This window comes from Suncus etruscus, chromosome 19 (assembly GCF_024139225.1).
Source record: "Suncus etruscus isolate mSunEtr1 chromosome 19, mSunEtr1.pri.cur, whole genome shotgun sequence".
Classification (NCBI taxonomy): Eukaryota; Metazoa; Chordata; class Mammalia; order Eulipotyphla; family Soricidae; genus Suncus; species Suncus etruscus.
The window spans coordinates 32,779,413-32,803,334 of NC_064866.1; the positions used below are offsets into that span (position 1 = coordinate 32,779,413).

At 42.9% G+C, this 23,922-nt stretch overlaps 1 protein-coding gene across 1 annotated transcript in view; it reads left to right on the forward strand.

Moving 5' to 3' along the window:
- The window catches only part of SQLE (squalene epoxidase), a 767,303-nt gene that overhangs the window by 722,050 nt on the left and 21,331 nt on the right, over positions 1-23,922 (forward strand). Inside the window, exon 5 of the mRNA XM_049765619.1 lies at positions 20,431-20,678. Coding sequence (XP_049621576.1) covers positions 20,431-20,678 — 248 coding nt within the window. The remainder of the gene's footprint in view (positions 1-20,430; positions 20,679-23,922) is intronic.

Below are 23,922 nucleotides of genomic sequence, written 5' to 3' on the forward strand. Positions count from 1 at the left end.
TTTTCCTAACTGCACTAACCACTCTTTGTGGTGAGCTTCATATTCTGAACCAATCCTTCTGGGCCTCCTCTCTATTGTCTCTGGGCATTAAAACCATAATGTCTTTAATTTTTCTTAAAACCCATAGAAGAGTGAGACTATTCTATGTCTATCTCTCTCCCTCTGACTTATTTCACTCAGCATAATAAAATCCATGTACATACATGTATAGGAAAAGTTCATGACTTCATCTCTTCTGACGGCTGCATAATATCCCATTGTGTAAATGTACGACAGTTTCTTTAGCCATTCATCTGTTGAAGGGCATCTTGGTTGTTTCCACAATCTGGCTATTGTAAATAGTGCTGCAATGAATATAGGTGTGAGGAAGGCATTTTTTTAATTGTATTTTTGAGTTCCTAGGGTATATCCCTAGGAGTGGTAGAACTGGATCATATTGGAGATTGATTTCCATTTTTTTGATGAATCTCTATATTTTTTTTTCATAAAGACTGGACTAGATGGCATTCTCACCAGCAGTGAATGAGAGTTCCTTTCTCTCCACCTCCCCGCCAGCACTGCTTGTTCTTTATGATGTGTGCTAGTCTCTGTGACATGAGATGGTATCTCATTGTTGTTTTAATTTGCATCTATCTCCCTGATGGCTAGTGATGTGGAGCTTTTTTTATGTGTCTTTTGGCCATTTGTATTTCTTCTTTGAGAAAGTGTCTGCTCATTTCTTCTCCCCATTTTTTGATAGTGTTAGATGGTTTTTTTCTTGTTAAGTTTCTGTCAGTGCCTTGTATATTTTTTATATTAGCCCCTTATCTGATGAGTATTAGGTGAATAGTTTTTCTCATTCTGTGGGTGGCTTTTGTATCCTAGGCACTATTCCCTTTGAGGTGCAGAAGCTTCTCAGCTTGATATAGTTCCATCTATTTATTTCTGTGCTGTTTTCTCCTTGAAGATGCCTTTAGTCTGGGGGCAGAGAGATAGCACAGAGGTGTTTGCCTGCAAACAGCTGATCCAGAACCTAAGGTGGTTGGTTTGAATCCCAGCATCCCATATGGTCTCCCGTGCCTGCTAGGAGCTATTTCTGAGCAGAGAGCCAGAAGTAACCCCTGAGCACTGCTGGGTGTGGCCCAAAAACCGAGAAAAAAAAAGATGTCTTTAGTCTCAATGTTATGGAGTGTTTTACCTACGTAAAATCATTGACCACCACTGGGCATGGCACTCCACAAAAGAGAATGAAGAAAAAGAAAACTCCTAAACCAAGTGCTGAGTGTGTAACTATGAATAAGATAGTATCTATCACTTAAGGAGTTGGATCTCTTAAAAAGATACATGTTGAATGATCATTATTATAATGTATCTGTGCTGTTAAATCCTTTGTTGGGTATTTGTGAATCCAAGAACAGTCCCCAGAATGAGAAATTATTTCCCATCCCCTTATCTCCTTTTGGGGGGAGACCTTGGTAATATTTATCCGCAGCAAATAATAATCCACACAGACAAGAAGGATAGGGTGTAAAATATTGGACAACAAGAGAGAGCGAGAGAATCCTCTTGCAGCCTGCAAACAGCTTTCGCAAAAGGACCCCTCTCCCCTGTCCATCAAGCTATTTATTGCCAACTCCACAGCGCCCCCAGAGGTCTAGGTGGGGCAATAGTCACAGAACAATCCTAAGGAAATATTTTTATATACAACAATTTCAAGAATAATCTTATGGAAACTTTTTCATATACTACAATCCCCCCATTTTTTGTAAAGAAACAATAATAATGTACAGAAGTAAGTAATATTTTTATGATTGTAAAAAGAACAACTAAGCAATGGTAAAAGAGTAGCTGTTTGCATAAGCGCATCATGGGAAAAAGTATAGAAAAATTTTTTAACCTAACACAGGGTGTTCAAAACCAGAAACAGATGTAAAGAAATCAACTACAAGCTCCAGAGTAGAAAAAATCTACTGCGTCCAACATGAACAATTCCGAGTGGAAAAGCAGAAGTCGAATATGAAATTCCAAGATTCAGGACCTAATAAGCCATGGGGAGCTCCGGGAGCAATCACAAAGCCCAAAAGTAATTTGGAGACAGAGATCCCTAGATGAGATGCTCACAACGCTGTGTAGCAGGCGAGATGAAACACATTTTCTATTCTAGTCCAGCTTGAGCAGAAGAAAGCCCATCTTTGGAAGCAGTGAATTAGGCCCCTGTTTTGATGGAAGAGGCACACACCCCTGCACAATAGGCGCCATAGTAAAGAAGATCCATAGGTATTTGAACTCAATCCAAGAGGAGTTCTAGTCCAGTCAGAAGTTCATAAGAGGTCCAAGATTGAAGAACCATGTACGGCCGATTATTTAGATGGCAGCTTAAGTTAAAAACCAAAACCAAATGCTTAAGGCAGAGAACCTCCCGTGTAAAAGAATAAATTGAGGGTCCATCCAAAATGGATAAAACCTCCTTTTGCACCTATTTTTTTCCCAATGATGCACCCACGCAAAAGACCAAAATACCAGACAGAATTACAATCTAGTAACTTATTTATGACAGTATCTAACCCCTAACCCAAAGTAAAACCTTAATGAAATACCACATCAATTTCTAGAGTTAAAAACTAAAATGTAAAAACATTAATTACAGTAATCAACAAAAGTGTAGAATCAAATATAACTTTACTGGATTACAATTATAAAAAATACAAGAGCTGAAATTTCTTTTTTTTTTTTCTTTTTTTTTTTTTTTTTTTTTTGGTTTTTGGGCCACACCCGGCGGTGCTCAGGGGTGACTCCTGGCTGTCTGCTCAGAAATAGCTCCTGGCAGGCACGGGGGACCATATGGGACACCGGGATTCGAACCAACCACCTTTGGTCCTGGATCGGCTGCTTGCAAGGCAAACTCTGCTGTGCTATCTCTCCGGGCCCAAGAGCTGAAATTTCTACCAAGTTTAAAAACCACTCTGAAAGGATGGGGAGTCCAGAACTCCCAAAAGTCTGACCAAAGATACTTGATGAGTCAGGGAAAGCGGGTTGTACAGATTACAGCACTGCAACAGTTTATGATGTCTTCCTCAGTCTAAGATCAGGAAGCTTGTCATTGTGGGTGATGATTTGCACATATGAAGGGATTCCTGAAAATAGAATGTTAGGGACTAGGAAAAAAAAGGGGGAAGGATAAGAAAGAATAAATTGGGGAAGATAAGTCAGGAAAAAAGAACTATCTATAAAACATGTAAGACATACAGACACACAAGACATACATAAACATATTTCACAAAAACATGGCCATCACTCACTCATACTTACCAAAAAATGTTTGTTGTGAAGGATCCCAAATAGAGCAAAAAGAAAGAATTCAGCTGAATCAACAAAAAGCGCTTTATAATACAATAGCCGGCAAACAGTTTAGATGAGTATCTTCAAGTTCACAACAACAACAAAAGATATATTTTTAAGGCATAGTCGAATAAATCTGAAAGAGAATTTCATGCACAACACGACCAAGGAAACCAATAATACAAGTATCGACCAGTAATTCTATCGTAATCATAGATGATGAACACTGTACAGAGAGTCCACCTACAAGGTATTATGTCAAAATTATGAATTCATCTCCATCTTGAAGCCTAAATTGAGGCAAATAAAACAATGATGTTAGAGTGAAAGAGTACAAGTTGTTAAATGAGTATATCTCAGTATATTGCTATATAATACCCTTAATATGATGAGGGAGCTTTCTCTCGAGTGAGCCTGCATCAATAGTGGCATTAAGACATAAATACATCATACAAGCAACCAAAATGGGGATTCATCATATTCAATCCTATTCAGCGGTAGTACCTGTGAAATGAATCATAAAGCATTAATGACCACTGAAAAATAAAAGAAATGATTATTAGGCGTTTATAGTAGATCTCTGAGAAGTTTAAAACAGGATGTATGCTGCTGTGGATTTTACCGATGCAACAGGAATTTTTTTGATCTTTTTTTTTTTTTTTTTTTTGGTTTTTGGGCCACACCCATTTGACGCTCAGGGGTTACTCCTGGCTTTGCACTCAGAAATTGTTCCTGGCTTGGGGGGGACCATATGGGACGCTGGGGGATCGAACCTGTGGTCCGTCCTACACTAGCGCTTGCAAGGCAGACAGCGTACCTCTAGCGCCACCTACGGCCCCTTCTTGATCTTCTTGTCATCAAAATTGATCCAGTGTTGTCTTGAGTCAATATTACAGTATGATGTACAGTGTCCAAAATGAAGTTTAACAAAATGGTTAGACACTGATGATAAGATGTATTTTTCAGTTTTGTAATTTTTTTCCTGAGTGAATTGTGCTAAGTTGAGATCTTCTAAAGAAAAATCCACATAAGTGTGTAGTTTTTTAAATTTGTTTGCCATCAAAAGCAAAACGTTTCAAATGAATTATTAATACTGGAGGTAATTTCCATAAGTATGTCCTCTTCAAAAAGTCCCTTTTATTGTTGCAGCTGTTACAATGAATTCTATTGTTATCTCTCAAATCTTCTTTAAAGAATTCAACGAGACATTCTTGTAAGGTACATTTATCTGTAGACTTGATTGCCAGGGACAACTGAACAAAAGTCTCATATACCTCAGACTTTTGGTGACATGTGAGACACTGTAGTATAGATTTGAACTGTCCTTTGAAAGAGGTCATATATAAGAGATTTGTGAGCCTTTTGGTGTTTAGGCCTAGATTGTTCATGTTTTTCATTGTCTATCAGGTGTATAGTTTTTATCTGCCATTGAATTTTCAGTAAGCAAATCCTGATGTAGTCCCTCTATAAGAAACATCAATAATTTGTGAGGATCCTGTTGGTTGTGTCCAGCAAATTGGTCATTAAGAAAACCAATTGTTGCTTTGAAGTGTTAAGGACTGACATTCCTATGACATCCATTTCCCATGATTTTGATGAGGTGACCAAATTGTTCTGCTAATTTACCTTTATGTCCACTTGGAATTTCTTTGTTAATGTCTTTTTTATAATGATCTTGATAAAAAATACTGAGTTAAGTCTGAAATATACAAGCATTGTAATATTGAGTTCATATAGAATGAGTTACCTAAATTTCATAATCCAGTAAAGGCAGGTTTCTGTTTCTCTATTTGCGTTCTGGAATGTAAGGGTTTTTTGCTCTTGTCCGTGGTCTCATTCAAGATATTGGGTGTGAACGTTAATCCCTTGTTCACTTTCCCAGAGGCCTCAGCCGTGTTACAATTGTCAGTGTTTTGAGCATTTTGTATTTGATTTGGGGGCAATATTGAATCAGTTTCCTTTTTTTGGTATTGGCAATACTAATTTATCAGGGTCAAGTCCTAATAAAGATATAGATCTGAGTCTTGCTTTGATAACGAGTCCTGAAATTAATTCCAAATAAGATATCACAAACTGAGGCTGTTTGTTATGTAAATACACCCATTCCAGAGGACCTGCCTGTTGCATCAATGCCCCCCCAGGGGTTTCTTTTGTAGGGAAGATTAACAAAGAAACCTTCTCTCCCGGGATGCATCATGAGAGAAATGATTGTTGCAACCTGTTCAAGAAGATGTCCAATTCATTTTTGGCCACTGTAGTTAGATTTCTCGGGCTGTCTAAGGCAGGATCACCCTCCAAAGTTTTAAACAAATTAGACAGTTCTTTTTTTTTTGGGGGGGGGCACACCCGGCGATGCTCAGGGGTTACTCCTGGCTGTCTGCTCAGAAATAGCTCCTGGCACCTTACCTCTAGCGCCACTGCCCGGCCCTCTTTAGAATATTTTGTGTTTTTTCTCTGACAGCTATAATTCTTACTAAATGTTGTCTTATACAGTGATGATTCTAACCAATTCTTATCTTCTCTTTTTGAGCTGTTTAACGAGAAAGTTTGGTGAAAGAGTCCCCCAGTTTAATGCTTATGATTGAACCATATAATGGGAATTATTGGAATTGATCTTATGGCCCCCATATGCATCAATAACACCACGTGGCATTGCTTCTTATTTGCATAGGCACATTAAAATGGGAAAATACTATACATACAAATAAGATCCTATCTAATAGAGATTGGAACACACAAATCTTGTAGTGCAAAGGAACCTTACACCCTGAACATTGACATAACGACCTGGCACAGACCTCAGAATAAAGGGCATAATCCATTCGCCCCTGAACCAGGGAAGCCATCCACAAAACATCCAGGCTGGTCTATAACATCACCTAGAAGCAATCCTCTACCACGGAATACCTACACTGCTCAGACTTCGACCTGCTCAAAAGAGACTTCCCTTAACACTGAGAAGACTTAACAAGAACAACGACCTGCTTACAGGACAGGGCTCCCTGCATTGCCCTTTGATTGTGAGGTGAAAGGAGAGGATGCTCCACATCCTGACTTCAATGTAAGATATGCAGATTCCAGGATCTTTAATACAGAAACATGATACCAACAACAGAGACTGTGTGAAAAATAAAAGTGTGTTGGCACTACAGACAATGTATTGGATTGGACGATCTAGCTTGCCTGGAGCCTAGAGTTGGTCTTGTGCCAGGAAACTTCAGGGGTCAGGTCTCTTTGTATTTAGGCCAAGGTTATTTCTTTCCATGTCCCCCATATTTTGGTGGGCCTATGCAAACAACAATTGCCACTCTAACACCATTTTTACTGTGCTCCTTTGACTCTAATCCTTAAAAAGAACTCACTTAAAATTTGAGGTTAACTTAAGCTAATATGCATGTATATGGAAATGTAAGAAAATACTATGCCTGTAATGTTTAAGGAGTTACGTAAGTTTTAAGGCTTTAGATTGCCTTGGGTGCTGTTAAGAAATATTATAATGTGTTACAATCTGGGGACTTGAGGGACAAAGTAATTGTACATGGATTCTGTCTTATTTATCTTAATGTTCTTTGGCTGAAATTTCAAAGTTAAGATATCAGCAAGGGGACTTCTGAGAATTATGTTATGGGTGATTGTCCTTCCACTGTAACTTTACCTTGTCCTCTTTCTTTGCATCCTTGTTCTCATAATTAAAAATAAAAATTAAAAAAAAAAAAAGAAATAGCTCCTGGCAGTCACGGGGGACCATATGGGACACCGGGATTCGAACCAACCACCTTTGGTCCTGGATAGGCTGCTTGCAAGGCAAACGCCGCTGTGCTATCTCTCTGGGCCAAATTAGACAGTTCTGCATTTGGGATTCCTAGTGCAGGCCGGAGCCAATTCATGTCACCTAAAAGTCTCTGAAAATCATTAAGTGTTTTGAGGTTTTCTTTTTTGATGGAAATTTTTTGTGGGCATTCTGTTCGGTCCAAAATAAAACCCAAGTATTGATATGGTGGCATAGTCTGTATCTTTTCTAAATCTATTTTCAGTCCTGCTGTTTGCAGTCAATAACATAAGAATATACTTCCTGTAGATCTGTTCCATTGTTCATTGTGATAATATCATCAGTATAATGAAAGATCATGGCTTGGGGAGATCTTTCACTAGAGAAGGGCTCAAAATCTTATCTACAAAAAACTGACACATTGTTGGGGAATTCAGCATGCCCTGGGGGAAGACAGTCCATTGGAACTGCCTGCAGAGATGGGTATTGTTGATAGAAGGAACTGAGAATGCAAAAACGGTGTTTATCATCTGGATGAATAGGAATATGATAGAAGCAGTTTTTTAAATCAATTATAATTAATGGCCATTCCTTTGGGATAACTACAGGTAATGGTAAACCTGTTTGCAATTTTCCCATAGGTACCATAGATATGTTTACAGCTCTCAGATCCATCAGCAGTCTCCATTTACCAGACTTCTTTTGTATGGTAAATATAGGCGAATTCCATTGAGAAAATGAAGGCTCAATATGCCCTAATTTTAGCTGTTCTTCCACTAATTCTGTTAGCACCTTTAATCTATCAATTTTAAAGGGCTACTGACCTATCCAAATTGGTTCATCAGATTTCTATTTTATATTTATCGGTGCTGGGTTTTTTCTGGCAGTGGCCCCAACCAAAAATTCTGAGTTTTTATTTCAGGAGAGGTTCCAGACTCTTCTGGAGCTAATGGGATGTGGAATTCTGCCTTCCACTGTTTGTGTAGGCCACACCGGGAAGGTGAGAATGGGCCCACATGAGGTCTAATTATAGCCTTTTGATTTTCTGGGCCCTGAACTACCATAGTCCTTTTACTTAACAGACAGGAACTTATGCCTCCCACTCCTTCTAGCGAGTATGGAATTTCTTGTAGAGGCCAATTTCCGGCCATTCTTTATCAGAAATTACAGTAATTTGAGTCCCCGTCCCCCATGTCTATCTTACCCTTAAAGGGTTGCCCTTGTAAGTGAAGTTTAATCATTGGGTTTCATCTTTAAATTTAGTAACCAGAGCAACGAGTGGGTTGTGGGTGGCCCCTGGATCTGTGCTTCCAAAACCTCCAATTCGTGTCTTATCTGAAATCCCAAATTTGACATATGGCACTATTACTATCTGGGCAATTGCCTCTCCCTTTTTGAATGTCCAAGTAGCTGGTATGGTAATAACTACAATAATTTCTCCCTTTGAATCTGAGTCAATGACACCTGTGGTTACTGATATACCCTTTACATTGAGGGAACTTCTGCCCAGAATCAACCCCATTGTATTTGAGGGTGGTGGGCCCACAATGCCAGTTTTTAACATGTAAGGCATGCTCCTGCGTAAATTGTAATGTCCTCTGCAAAAGTTATGTCAAGCCCAGTGCTCCCCGCTGTCGCATGAATTAATTCGCTAATTGTGAGAAATCTTCTTGGGCTGGGCTGGGAAGAATTATGGTTTGAGGACTTTGCCCCTGATTTGCCTGGGCCTGGGGATTGGCCCTGTAGGTGTTTCCCTGCATTGGAAATGTGGGTCCCTGAGGAGCTTGATTTAACAAAAGAGGGCAATTTCTTTTGATATGGCCCTGTTTTCCACAATGGTAACAGAAGAATTGTCTCCTGGGTGTAGTGTTAAAACCTGTCCCTGTGTTGTTATTAGGGAGATTTCGGATCTGCAATCTTTTGCCCAGTGGCGACCTCTCTTGCATTTTGGACAGAGACCTGGCTTTCGGGCAGCGCTTTTTCCCCCTGGAGTAGAAGGGCTTTGTTCCCTTAGTAATTGCAAAAGTTTGTACTGGATCCAGGTTTGCTGATGAATGGGGCATATCATAAACATTTCTGCAGGCATGTAAAAAATCATTTAAGTCAGCGTTGTCCTGCAAAGGGACCAATATCAATTTGCAGGCCGAATTCGCATTATAATAAGCCAAACTTTTTTCTAAATATTTTCTAACCTGTTTATCTTTGATTTGTGTTTTCAAAGCATCTTTAAGTTTAGCTACAAATTCAATATATGGCTCATGGGGACCTTGGGTAATTCTTAAAAAGGTTCCTGCACCTGTGCTGTTCATATCATTTTTTTCCCATGAAGATACTGCAATATCTTTAATTATGTTTAAGATTTCCTTAGGTAAAGCAACTTGTGCCTGAATATCTGCATATTGATTTTCTGCCATTAATAATTCATACGAGAGATTGACCCCTGCCACTTGTTTTTTTTTGTTCCATCCGGCTATATAATTTGGATTTCACACCCTCCGCATATAACATCTCCCATTCGGTTCGCTGTTTAGATGGCAGGCATATTTCAGCTAGTTTTTTAAATTCATGCAGGGTCCAAAGTGATTTTCTTTTTTTCTTTTTTTTTTTTTTTGGTTTTTGGGCCACACCCATTTGACGCTCAGGGGTTACTCCTGGCTATGAGCTCAGAAATCGCCCCTGGCTTGGGGAGACCATATGGGACGCCGGGGGATCGAACCGCGGTCCGTCCTACGCTAGCGCTTGTAAGGCAGACACCTTACCTCTAGCGCCACCTTCCCAGCCCCCCAAAGTGATTTTCGACACCAAAGCCTTAGCATCACCAGACAGTATGGAGAAGTTGGCCCAAAGTCCTTACATGCTTTCTTTTTTTTCTTTTTTTTTTTTTATATATATTTTTTGTTTTTTTTTTGGGCCACACCCGGCGGTGCTCAGGGGTTACTCCTGGCTGTCTGCTCAGAAATTGCTCCTGGCAGGCACGGGGGACCATATGGGACACCGGGATTCGAACCAACCACCTTTGGTCCTGGATCGGCTGCTTGCAAGGCAAACGCCGCTGTGCTATCTCTCCGGGGCCCTACATGCTTTCTTAAACTGCTCCATGTCTTCTATTTCAAGGGGTTCATAAATTGGTACATATATACTGTCTGTGACAGAACTGAGGCCGGAGTAGAGAAGTACTCTGTACAGGGCTCTGTAACGGGGCTGAGGCCAGATTAGCAGAAGTACTCTGCACCGGGCTCTGAGGCCGGACATGTGGAACACTAGCCTGTGATTCGTCCTCTGAGTCGGCACTATTATGTGATTCCATTTTGTGTACAGAATCAGGACTTACTTGTGGACTTAGCACCGGGGGTTGGTCATCAGTGTTAATATTTTGATCTGATTTGGGTCCTGAGTTTCTAAATTACATTTCTGAATATTTTTTGTTGGGAGAAATGCCTGTACTTTTGATGGTGGTGCTAGATTCATCAGCCTGCACTTTGGCCTGGAGTTTCATCGGATAGATCTCCTTATTATCCATACTGGTCTTAGCCTCACTTTTTCCACACTTTTTACTTCCTAAATACCAGCCAATACCTATGCTCACCATAACAATATTACAAACACAGAGATTCCACAAACTATGACTGATGGAGACAACACAGGTGAGGCAAATATTTGAGTATAAATTTTCGTTTGAACTACAGACCACAACCATCCAAAAGCAATGAATTTTCCTATCCTCAAGCCTATTCGTTTTAAATAGTATGGAAATATCCACTTGACAAATGCAGAACCAAAGAATTTGTAACAAGGTGGCGCAGTCAACGTGACTGACCATAGAAGCCATCCAAGGATCTCCAGAGGCAATTTCCAATAAAGCGTTTCACTTACAGTTATTGAGGGTCCAGGTCCACCTGTTCCAGGTACCATTTGTAAAGTATCTGTGCTGTTAAATCCTTTGTTGGGTATTTGTGAATCTAAGAACAGTCCCCAGAATGAGAAATTACTTCCCACCCCCTTGTCCCCTTTCGAGGGGAGACCTTGGTAATATTTATCCGCAGCAAATAATAATCCACACAGACAAGAAGGATAGGGTGTAAAATATTGGGCAAAGAGAGAGAGAGAGAGCAAGACAATCCTCTTGCAGCCTGCAAACAGCTTTCGCAAAAGGCCCCTCTCCCCTGTCCATCAAGCTATTTATTGCCAACTCCATAGCGCCCCCACCTGGAAGGTCTAGGTGGGGCAATAGTCACAGAACAATCCTAAGGAAATATTTTTTTATACAACAATTCCAAGAATAATCTTATGGAAACTTTTTCATATACTACAATTATTACAAAAACTTTTAACTGCTCTAATTAAAAAGCAGAGTTATAAAAACTTTAAGAAAAAAAATCTTGGTATTAAAAGTATGGAAGGGTCAGAAAGATAGCTAAAAGTACCCTGAGACGAGGCTGGAAAGATAGGATAGTATAGAGAATAGGGCACTTGCTTTGTACAGGTTTCCATCTCTGGCATCCCATATGGTTCCCTGAGCACTGTCAAGAGTTATTCCTGGGCCTGGAGAGATAGCACAGCGGCGTTTGCCTTGCAAGCAGCCGATCCAGGACCAAAGGTGGTTGGTTCAAATCCCGGTGTCCCATATGGTCCCCCCCCCCCCCCATGCCTGCCAGGAACTATTTCTGAGCAGACAGCCAGGAGTAACCCCTGAGCACCGCCGGGTGTGACCCAAAAACCAAAAAAAAAAAAGAAAAGAAAAGAAAAAGAAAAAAAAGAGTTATTCCTGAATGCAGAACCAGGAGTAATCCCTGAGATCACCAGTTGTGGTCTACCCACAAAAGAAAAGAAGAAAGGATGGAAGGAAGGAAGGAAGGATGGAAGGAAGGAAGGAAGGAAGGAAGGATGGAAGGAAAGAAGGAAGGAAGGAAGGAAGGAAATAAATGTGCCCTGAGCATTGCCTGGTGTGACTTTCACACACAGCAAGAAATGGTTGGATGATCAAAGAAGAGAGGGCAAGGCATTTTCTTTCATTAACATCATTAACATCACTTAAAAGGTCAGAGAAGGGACCACTATGACAGTGATCATTCTAGACAATAGCTGGGTGTTGGATGGAGATGTGACATGCATGGTAGCCCTCCATTAATAGTACAAAAGTACAAACCACAGTGTCTAAAAAGAAAAATAAAGGGAGAGAGCGAAAGGGAGAGAGAGAGAGAGAGAGAGAGAGAGAGAGAGAGAGAGAGAGAGAGAGAGAGAGAGAGAGAGAGAGAGAGAGAGGAGTTAAATGCCTGCCCCAGACATTGGAAGTGGGAAATGTTCATGGGTGAAGAGTGGTATACATTGTAAGACTGAAACTCAATCATGAACAACTTTGTAATCATGGTGGTTAAATAAAAAGAAAAAAATATAAAATTAAATAATAGAACAAAACTCTGAAAACAAATCACTTAAAAAAGGAAAAGTCTGTCTGGCAGGCCAAGGTAGGTCAATAGAGACAAAGGAGGCAGTTAAACAGTGGAATGAGAATATCAAATGTGAAGGACAGACCAAAGTGGAGAAGGAAGTATAAGTAGCACGGAGGCTTCCACAATAAAAGCAAAAAGCAGGGTCAAATACAGAATCTTATGGACCCCTGCAAGGGAAGAGAGGCTCCATCCAGCTCAAAGAAAATTCTTTGCAAGGTGTAAGAGAGTTAGCAGAGAAGCCAAGAGATAATAAGAGAGTTAATCAGTTCAATCACGAGCACCGTATCTGGTCCCCCAGCACTGCTAGGATGTAGGAGTGATCCTTGAGCATAGACTCAGGGTAAACTCTGAGCATAGTGCAGCCACACCCCTTGTTACCCTATACCATTTCATCATTTCTACCTTCTCCTGTGTGTGGGGGGGGAGGGGGTTGGGAAGGAGGAGGAGGAGGAGCAGAAGCAGGAGGAGGAGAAGGAGAAGAGGAGGAGAGGGGAGAAAAGGAGGAGGAGGAGAAGAGAAGGAGAAGAGGAGGAAGAGGAGGGTAGGAGGAGAGGAGAAGAGGAAGAGGAGGAGGAAATAAAGGAGGAGGAAGGGGGAAGAAAAAGAAGAGGACAACTGACTGGTAAGGAATGCAGTCATGCAGCTTCAGAGGAAGAGGCAGAGTGAACACGCAGAGTTGCCAGGGAGATGAAAGGGAAGGGCTCAAAACTGTGCCTGATCAATTTAAAACTCTTGGGATTTAAAACTCATGGGATATAAGAAACATAATAATGGAATAAGAAGTGGCCAAAGAGGGTGGGAGAGAAAGCACAGCAGTGTTTTGCCTTGAGTGTTTGCGGCTGACCCAGGAAGGACCCCATTGGATTCCTGGCATCCCCCCCCAGTCTGCCAGGAGTGATTTCTGAGTGCAGAGCCAGGAGTGACTCCTGAGCAATCAATAAAGATTAAAAAGGAAGAAGAAGAAGAAGAAGAAGAAGAAGAAGAAGAAGAAGAAGAAGAAGAAGAAGAAGAAGAAGAAGAAGAAGAAGAAGAAGAAGAAGAAGAAGAAGAAGAAGAAAAGAAGAAGAAGAAGAAGAAGAAAGAAGAAGAAGAAGAAGAGAAGAAGAAGAAGAAGAAGAAGAAGAAGAAGAAGAAGAAGAAGAAGAAGAAGAAGAAGAAGAAGAAGAAGTAGTAGTAGTAGTAAAGAGGTGGCCAGAGGCAACAAAACGTGAGAGCTGGTCTTCAGAACTGAGTTTAGAAGGTTTGGCGAGGTAGTAGGGGAGAAAACAGGGGTGAAGGGGAGGGGAAGTGCAGCTGACATAACTGCAAAGCCTGATTGGAACATTATACATGCATGAAAGCCAATTGTTAAAGAAAAATATGTAGAATTGATATGTCGAAAGCAAACATAGCAACAAAAAACTCTTCCCACGTAAAACCCGATGAAGATGCTATACCAGGTCAAGAAAGTTCCAGCAGGTAGGCTTCTGTGACCCCTGCAAGCTAGTGATGGAAACAACCCGAGGTCACTCCAATCCTTAGGTGGAGAATAACCAGCAGACAGCTACTTATATCAGGTAAAAAAGAAAGGCCTCTCCCCATCCTTGTGCAGGCCAGTGTGTAGATTCCAAAAGGAGACTAGATCCGAAAGAGATTTCTAGCCTACACCTCTACCGAAATGCATGGCCTTGGTGAGTACCAGTACTTGCAAAATAGTGAGAAAGGACGGAGAGCAATAATAGAGTATCTGAAAATAATATTGAGGCTGACTAGCTTTGAATGTAAGAGGGTTTCCTGAAATTGGACTGGCTGGAGACATGGAGAACCCCAGTACTACATACTGACCACTGCCAGGAGTGATTTTTCAAGGACTACCTAGTGTGGCCCAGCTCCCTAATCCCTCTATCCCCCAAAGAAAAATTATAAAATCAGAAAAATAACCCTCAGTTTTGGGGCCCGGAGAGATAGCACAGCGGCGTTTGCCTTGCAAGCAGCCGATCCAGGACCAAAGGTGGTTGGTTCGAATCCCGGTGTCCCATATGGTCCCTGGTGCCTGCCAGGAGCTATTTCTGAGCAGACAGCCAGGAGTAACCCCTGAGCACCGCCGGGTGTGGCCCAAAAACCAAACCAAACCAAAACAAAACAAAAAAACAAAACTCAGTTTTCCTAGAGAAAAACTGCATTGTAAATTCACAATAAACATACTTCAGAGACACAACCAAGAAGAGGCAATGGAATATAACCTCACCTGAAAGAGAGATGTCAAAATCCAAGGCAGGAGCCGGAGAGATACTGCAAGGGATAAGGTGCTTATTTTGTGGATAGCAGACTCTAGCATTGCATGTGTTTCTTTAAGCACTGTCAGAGGTCACTCCTGAGCACAGAGCCAGAAATAAATAGTTCCTAAGGGGACTGAAGAGATGGTATAATCTCTGAGTTTGCTTGGCCTTGCACATGACTGACCCTGATTTGATCACTGTTAGCCCACATGATGAGTCCTGACAGGAATGAACTTAGTGCAGAGCCAGAAATAAGTTCTGAGAGTTAAGTAAAATGCCTGCCCCAGAAGCAGGCATGGGAGGATAGGTGGAAGGAGCTTTAGGGAGGGTGAGAGGGAAACTTTTGACATTGGTGGTGGGAAATGCGCACTGGAGAAGGTTGTTGTACATTGTATGACTGTAACTCAATCATGAACAACTTTATCTGGATCCAACTATCCCCCCCTTCAGTATTCAATATTTCCCTTCAAATTTTACTAACACCCAGAACCCATATAAAATGTGACGTTTTGTTTTTTAGTTTTTGGGCCACACCCAGTGGTGCTCAGGGGTTACTCCTGGCTATGTGCTCAGAAATCGCTCCTGGCTTGGGGGACCATATGGGACGCTGGGGATTGAATTTTGGTCAGTCCTACGTCAGCCCTGTGTAAGGCAAACGCCCTACTGCTGTGCTAGTGCTCAGTTCCCATATAAAGTGACTTTTTATCTAGAAGAAATTTTGTCTAGAGAGCTGGAGAGATAATTTACCAAGTAGGGTATTTGCCTTGCATAATGGCTGACCGGAATTTGATTCCCCCTCACTTTATGTTCTTGAAGCATAGAACTAGGAATAAAGGCTCAGCACAGCAGGCTGTGGCTCCAAAACAAAAACAAACAAAAAGATGGTCGTACAGCTAGAGAGAGAGAGTTCTAGCGGCAAAATGCTTGCCTTGCATGTACCTTAGTTGACTCTAGTACAATTCTCAGCATCCCATATGATTTCCTGAGATAGCACAGCAGGGGGTGGGCAGATAACACATTCAACTTGTCCCAAATCACAGAGCTGATAATTAGCCAGCCAGCACCACCAGTTAGTTAATGATCTTTCTCCAGCACCACTGTCACTCATATACATTTTTTATGGAGGATGAGTTAAACGCAAAACATTATACCAGGTGCTGTTCAGGAGTCTGATGTTTGGGACGCGGGTCTTTCCACAAGAAACAGAGCAAGAATGGTAAGAGTCATATCCACCTCAGGTGGAAATAAGGGACAAGAGTGAGCTCGTATGTAACCTGTTGTGCTGTCGCATATGGAGACTTGGTAGAAGGCGTTGGCAATGCCGCAGTGCTCCAAGAGAGGAAGGAGTTGTGCTCAACTCAAGTTTAAATAAGGCAGCTGTGGTTATGAAAGAGGGTTAAGTATTTCATAACAGGAGCCAACTCTCCTGAAGACTTTTGCACACTTTGATTGTGCCCTCTAACCTCTTGTCCTGGACCCAGTTCAGGCAACTCCCTGAAGTCTTGCCTGACTCCCTCCCAACCAAGCACATGTTTGCACCCATGTTCCCTTATCTACCCATGAGTCCCGGTGACACCTCTCTTTTATTTCACATCTTTGTTTCTGTAACCTTTGCCCTCTCTCGCTCTGCAGGTTTTCAATCCAAAGAGAACAGAAGCTCCTAGAATTCTAGTCTCAAGGCATCTGTTGCCTCCTCCCAGTGACAAGAAAGAGTTGCTAAACAATTTTGATTTTCTCCTTCCTTCCTTTCTTCCTTCCTCCCCCTTCTCTCTCTTCCCTTCTCTTTCTTTCTTTCCTTCCTCCCCTTCTCTCTTTCTCTTCCCTTCTCTTTCTTTCCTTCGTTCCTCCCCTTCTCTTTGTCTTCCTTCCTTCCCTTTTCTTTCTTTCTTTCTTTTTCTTTCTCTCTTTCTTTCTCTCTTCCTTCTTTCTCTTTCTTTCTTTCTTTCTTTCTTTCTTTCTTTCTTTCTTTCTTTTCTTTCTTTCTTTCTTTCTTTCTTTCTTTCTTTCTTTCTTTCTTTCTTTCTTTCTTTCTTTCTTTCTTTCTTTCTTTCTTTCTTTCTTTCTTTCTTTCTTTCTTTCTTTCTCTCCTCTTCTCTCTTTCTTTTTCTTTCTTTGTTTTTCTTTCCTTTCTTTCTTCTCTCACCCACCCCTCTCTCTCCAGAGACAAAATACCCCAAGGCCGCTCAGCTGATCTCTCACACCCTCCAGGGCCTGGCACCCGGGTATGATTGCGATCCCTTGTGGCTTTTTTGGGTGGCAGATTGCAGGAGTAGGATTTCCTCCTGAGAACCTGTTGCACCTTTTTTTTTTCCCCCCCTCAGGTGTGGCTGCGGAAGACTGAGGCGAGAAGAAAAAGAAAAAAAGAAGGCGAGGCCGCAGTCAGGAGAGCCAAGCAGCCAGCGAGCGAGCGACCTGCCCGCCGCCCACGTCGCACCGGGAGGCGGGTCTCCCTCCCATCCCTACGCCCCCCGCCTCAGCCGACGCAACATCGCCCTAGCGCCGGCCGGGGCGTCGCCGCGAGGGCAGCGCGGCCCGTGATTGGCTGAGCGCGCCATAGCGCCATGTCGGCCTACGCACGGTGCGCAAGCTGATTGGCCCGCTGCGGCGGTGGGGCGTGGCCTTCGCCTCCAAGGCCACACCTCTTAGCTCTTCCCGCCGGAACGCGCCTGCGCGCCGCGGAGCGCTGGTAGGTTACTCTGGAGACGGCGCCGAGGGATGCGGGGCCGGGAGACGCGGGAGGAGCCGAGCAGGGGATGAAACAGTGGAGGAGACGCGATCGAGGAAGCGATGCACGGGAAGCCGTGACGCGGTGGCACGCGGAGAGGGAATGAATGGAAGATCGGCGCTGCTGAGGGCCGACTGACTCGCAGCCCGCGCCCGCCGCCGCCCACTCCCCTCCCGGGGCGATCGGCCGCCATGTGGACCTTCCTGGGCCTCGCCACCTTCACCTACTTGTACAAGAAGTGCGGCGACGTGGTGGCGCTGGCCAGCAAGGAGCTGCTGCTGTGCGCGCTGCTCTGCCTGTCGCTCGGCCTGGCGCTGTCGTGCCGCCTGCGCCCGCGCCCCGCCGCCCTGCTGGGGCGCCTGCACAGCGGCCCCCACGTCGCCCTCCTCGCCCACGTCCTGGCCGCCCTGCCGCTCGTCGGCGCCCTGTGGGCCAAGCCCCGGGCCGCGCCGCGGAACCCGGACACGCCGGGCGCCCCCAGGGTAGGTGGCGGCCGGTGCGTGCACTCCTGATGCGCGCTCCACACCCGAGCTGTCATCGCTCCCGCCACCTGTCATTTCCTTTCTGTTCGCCCGACGAGGCTCAGGGCTTTGCTTGCTCGCTCGCTCGCTCCTGGCTCTGCATCCAGCACCACGCCTGGCTTTGTTCTGGGAAGCCTTTGGGGTGCCCACGAATGACCCCCTCTGAGCCTTGTGCCATGTGCCAAGCCACCGTCCAACATCCAGTTATTGTAATGTCTCGGCTTCAGCTGGGCTGTGTTGGGACTAGACCTCTGCACTCGTAGGAAAGGCTTGGCAACTTTTGTTGTGCTCTATAGCCGCTCATCTGCGATGATTCTACTAGAAATGTTGGCTTCTGGGCGGTGGGGGAAGGCTAGGAGGTCGAAGGAGGGCAGAGAAGAGGGGGACAGGCCTTCCTTCATGTCTGGGGAGTGGATGGTTTGATTGGTGTGCTGTGGAAGGAAGAAAGCAGCTGCGGGTGAGGGCTGGTAAGAAGGGACAGCTAGCTGCCCAGGAGGGAGGTGACAACTTGTAGACAGGTTGGGAGCAAAGTCTTCACCATTTTTATGTCCCCACTTTAGGGGATCCTTCAGTAGATCAGCTGTTGACTTACCTCCCCCAAACAAGGGAGTAAAATGAGGAATGTTCACGGTTCAGTGGTGTCTTAGGATCAAAAGCAAAGTCTACAGGAGCCATGGTAGATGGGGAGGAGAGGTGTGGCATTTTGACTGCTTCTTTGGACTTTTTCTCTAAGAATAACGTTGCTGTGTGGAGAATGGATTAGAGGGGCTAGCGATATACACACACACAGGAAGTACACACACACCCACACACACCCACACGAAGTGGAGCAAGAGTCTGGTAAGAGGTTTACTAAACACCTAGGAAAGGATATGACAAGTTAGGGTAAGTAGGCTACAGTCATATTTACTCTGATGACTTTGGATCTATGTTATTTATTATTATTATTATTATTATTATTATTATTATTTTTGCTATATCTGCACTCCACATTAACAGATTTTCCAGAGAAGAGGATTCGGGTTTTTTTTGTTTGTCCCATATTTTTTCATTCTGAGACCACTGGCAATTTCAGTTACCTATTCTCAGAGGTGAGGCCTTGAAGGTAGTTAGGCAGGCACGTGGCTTAGTGTTTGTGAAATATTTGGTTCATATAGTAGTAATAATACTAGCCAGGAAGAAGGGCTAGAATTTATCTGCTGGGAACCTCCCAGGGGTCTCAGACTCGCGGGGACCACCCTCCTTACAACATTTTGTGGCCCTGCCCTAGAGGAATCTTTTTTTTTTTGTTTTGTTTTACTTGTTTGGGTCACACCCCCCAATGTTCAAGGCTTACTACTGACTTTGCACTCAAGGATCACCCCGACTTTACCTCCTGGGCCCGAAGGTAAATTGAGTTTGAGACCCCTGCGAGTTCAACGGACGTGGTTAGAAGAGGGAGGAGGGAGAAGGGAATCTTTGATTTCTTGGTTGATCCTTTTTGTTTGAAATAACTTTGTAGGGGTTATTGAGCCCTAGGTCATCCAGGGTAAGAAGCTGGAATGCATTACATGCTGCATAGAGAAATTTTGGGCTAAGAAAGTTGTTTTAGCAGTCATCAGTATTGGTGCTCTGGTGACTGCCTCAAGCTTCCTGCTCATTTCTTGAGCTACTGGGAGTTGGATGGAGGACTTTCTTAAGTCTCTTAAGTCTCTGGAGTGTTTAACCGGGAAAATGTAGGTTGGGTGCATGTTAGACTCATAGAGAAAGTTCTAAATGAGTTTAGTTTCTGGGGCCGGCCCTATAGCACAGCTGTAGGGCATTTACCTTGCACTGGGCTGATCCAGGACGGACCTTGGTTCTATCTCTGGTGTCCCCTATGGTCCCCCAAGCCAGGAATGATTTCTGATGCACAGCCAGGAGTATCACAGGGTGTGGCCCCAAAAAAGGGAAAAAAAAAAAAAAACCAAGTTTAGTTTCTATCATCTTTTGCCTAAGTCTTATTTAAGTCCCTTCAAAATGGTATTTGGTCTTAGGTGAAATAACCTAAGGAAGGTGATTCTTTGCAGTTTTGTACCTGAAATGTAATCTGCTTACCAAGAAAAAGTGTTTTGTCTGTCATTGAATTATTAAAATAGCCATCTCTTCTCAACATAAATGTTAAAGTAAAATATATCATCTTACATATGAATCCCCTGTACCACATGTTGTGCCAGGAGCACTGCCAGGAGTAAACCCTAGATCCCTCCATGTGTGGCCCCAGAATAAAAAAAAAATCACAACTCATTTGGCTTAATAATGTTCAAGATCTTGCTTTTTGCCTTAGGAAAGACACAAATACAGATCAATATATTTGTTGCATGATTTGAGGATAACAAATGTGGATATGTAATTCTCTCTCTTTCAAACAGTGCAGAAAAGGAGCCATTATTTCAGAAACGAGCTTAATAGGAACAACTGCATCAATGTCTTCTCAAAGTGACCCAGAGGTTATCATCGTCGGATCTGGTGTAGTTGGCTCTGCGTTGGCAGCAGTGCTTTCCAGAGATGGAAGGAAGGTCACAGTAATTGAGAGAGATTTGAAGGAGCCTGACAGGATAGTTGGAGAATTTCTACAGCCAGGCGGTTGTTTTGTCCTTAAAGAGCTTGGTCTTGAAGGTAGGTTCATACTAATTTTTCGATGTTATGATATATAAGCAAGCACTTTTCATATTACACTGTCCTTGTGACTGTTTAAAAGGCATTCCATTTTGTTCTCCTTTATTAAAGTTAGTATTCACAAATCTGCATGAAAAATTAGAATAGGGGCCAGAGAGTTAGCACAGCGGTAAGGCGTTTGCCTTGCATGCAGAAGAACTGTGGCTCGAATCCTGGCATCCCATATGGTCCCCAGAGCCTGCCGGAGGTGATTTCTGACTATAGAGCCAGGAGTAACCCCTGAGCGTTGCTGGGTGTGACTCCCCCCCCCCAAAAAAAAACCAAAACAAAGAGAAAAATTAGAATAAAGGAGAAAAGGATATGTGAATATATAAAGTAGAATTGTATTTAATGAAGTAGCTAAGTGTTGCAATGGTCTAAGTTAACTGGAAAACTAGAATGAAGGCATGAAATTTAATGAACAGTGAATGAATCTGTTGTTGTTGTATAATATGTAGAGAACAAATTTAATGAACAATGAATGAACCTGTTCACATATAATAACGTAGAGAACATGTTGTTTCTGTGAAAGAGCTCATTTAAACATCATTCATGCATCAAAGCAATGTTTGTTTTGGGGGCACCCCTGGCAGGGAAATGAATTTATTTGTGAAAAATCCACACTCAAGAATAGGTCTGTCGCATTTTCTTTGTTTTAGCCTTCAGTTTTGGGGCCTCACCAGGCAATGCTCAAATATTAATCCTGGCTCTGGGTCCATATGGGATGCTAGGGATTGAACCCAACTCCGGTGCTCTCCTACCCACTGTGCTGTGGCTCCAGCCCCTTTGTTTATATTTTTGTCTCATTGTTGTTGTTTTTAGACCATACCTGACTCGTGCTTAGGGTTTATAACTGGTTCTGTGTTGAGGGATTACTCCTGGCATACGTGGTGCCAGGAATTGAAACTGGGCTGGCTACTGTCAAAGCAAGCAAAGCATCTTACTGTACTATTGCTACAGCTTCTTTCCCCTCTCATCCCCTCTTCTCCCCTCCCCTCTCTCCATCCCTCTCCTCTCCTTCTGCCACCTCCCTGTCTTTTTCTCCCCTTCCGTCCCCTTCCTGTCTTTCCCTCCCCTTCTCATTCCTTCCTCCCTTTTCCCCTTTTTCCTCCCTTTACCTTTTTCATTTCCTCTTCTTTCCATTCCCGTCTCCCTTTTCCCTTTCTCTTCCCCTCTTCCCTTACCCCTTCTCCCCTCTCTTCCTTTCTTCCCTCCTGCCCTCCCTTCCCCTTTTCTTTCCTTTATTTGGGTCACACCCTGCAAGGCTTATGCCAGTTCCTGGGTTGCTGCTGAGGGTTTCTCCAGTTGGTGCTCAGGAGACCATCTATGGTGCCTGTGCAGGAGCCCTGGGATTCAGACAAAGCAGTGCTACAGCCCATTGCTCACTCTATCCAGCCCTAAACCATTTGCTGTCTGCTTTGTGAAGTGTTATACTGGTTACCAAGAACATATTTTGAATAAGATTGACCTAACTCTGTACTCCTAAGGATCAGATACTGTGAATTGAGAAAGAGCTTGCACAGCATATGAGGTAGGCAAGATGGTGTAGTAATTTTGGGCATTGATTCTGAAACCAGAATACTTGGATTGGAATACCAGCTCAGGAACTTACCTGTGATCTTGACTAAGTGATCTGAATGTTATCAGTTCTTTCATCTATGAAATAAGTATCAGCAGAATTTTTACCTGAGAAGTTAGTTGTGAGGATTACATATATTCGTATGTATGAAGCATCTAGAATAGCTTCTGTTATTTAATGGCTTCTGGTATCTAAGAATTGAAAAGTATGAAAACCTCTGTAGCTAGGAGGTATTAGATTTTTGGGCAAAGCAAGAGTGGCTTGAAATTAAAATTGTAGCACAACAGTAGGGTGTTTGCCTTGCAAGTGGCTGACTTAGGTTCGATAACCCAGCATCCCTTATGGTCCAAGCGATTCCTGAGCATAGAGCCAGGAGTAACTCCTGAGTACTGCCGGGTGTGACCAAAAAAAAAAAAAAGAAACAAAACAAAAGAATAATACACTAGGTTAATTCATAATCATGGACTTGAATATATCAATTGGGTATATACAAAATCAAAAAAAAAGAGAAGAAATTAGGTTGGAGAGACACTTGGGGCTTAGTATGATATCTTCATAAAGTGAGTTCATAACTTCGATAGCTACTCTGAAACATGTTACATCCTGATTCAGCTCATAAATATGTAAATATGATTGAAATTTTTGTCACCTTTAAATGACTGACACAAAATTTTACCCTACTACTTAATTCACATTTTTTTGGGGGGGTGGATGCGAGATCTTGGGCTATCCCCAAATGTGATCCGGATTTATTCTTGGTTCTTTGCCCAGGAAATCCCTCCTGGCCATGCTCAGGGAACATATGGTGTTGGGGATTGAACCCAGGATCTGCCTCATATAAGGCAAGTGCCTTAGCCTCCTGTATTGGCCTTAGTGCTGTAGAATTTTACATTATGCAGATAATGTAGAGAAAGTCTGACTGATTGAGTAAAGAACTGGAGGAGGTGAGGAGAGTAGCCTTAGGGATATTTGGAGGAGCTTCCAGGCTAAGTATCCAATGGAAAAGCCTTTCAGTGGAGCTTGCCTGGTTTCTTTTTTGTTGAGAGACAGAGGGAGAGGGTTAGGTTATAGTTAGTATTCAGGAGTTACTTGATTCAGGGGTAACTCCTAGTATAAGGTCAGTGGTATGCAAGGTGCCTGTTTATGCATAGAATTAAATGACACTGCAAGACATTATTGAGAGGAGGCCAGGACCTCCCAATGGGATGCATAGAGATCAGTGAACATTCCTGAAAAAGGGGAAAGAGATGGAGTCATTGAGTAGAAAAAGCAAGACTTGCAGGCTTCAGCTGCCCCTAGAGAGTGCTTTATGAAGTTAGGAAATTTCATCGCTATTTAGGTTCCTAAGCTTTTGTCTCCATACATGTAACATTTACTTGAGGCAAATGTGACACTGAGACAGAATTTTGGTAGCTCATATAATATTGAACGTCAGGCAACTGGAAGTTTTTATACATTAATCCACATTCAGACATGAAATGTTTTTATCTTTTATTTTCTGCCTTAGTGCTGTGGTCTATTTCCTTGCTCTGCTCTCTGATTATTCCTGAAGGTGTATGGGGAACCTATTATTTATTTATTTATTTTTTTAGTATGGAGATATTGGGTGGTGCTCAGAGATTACTC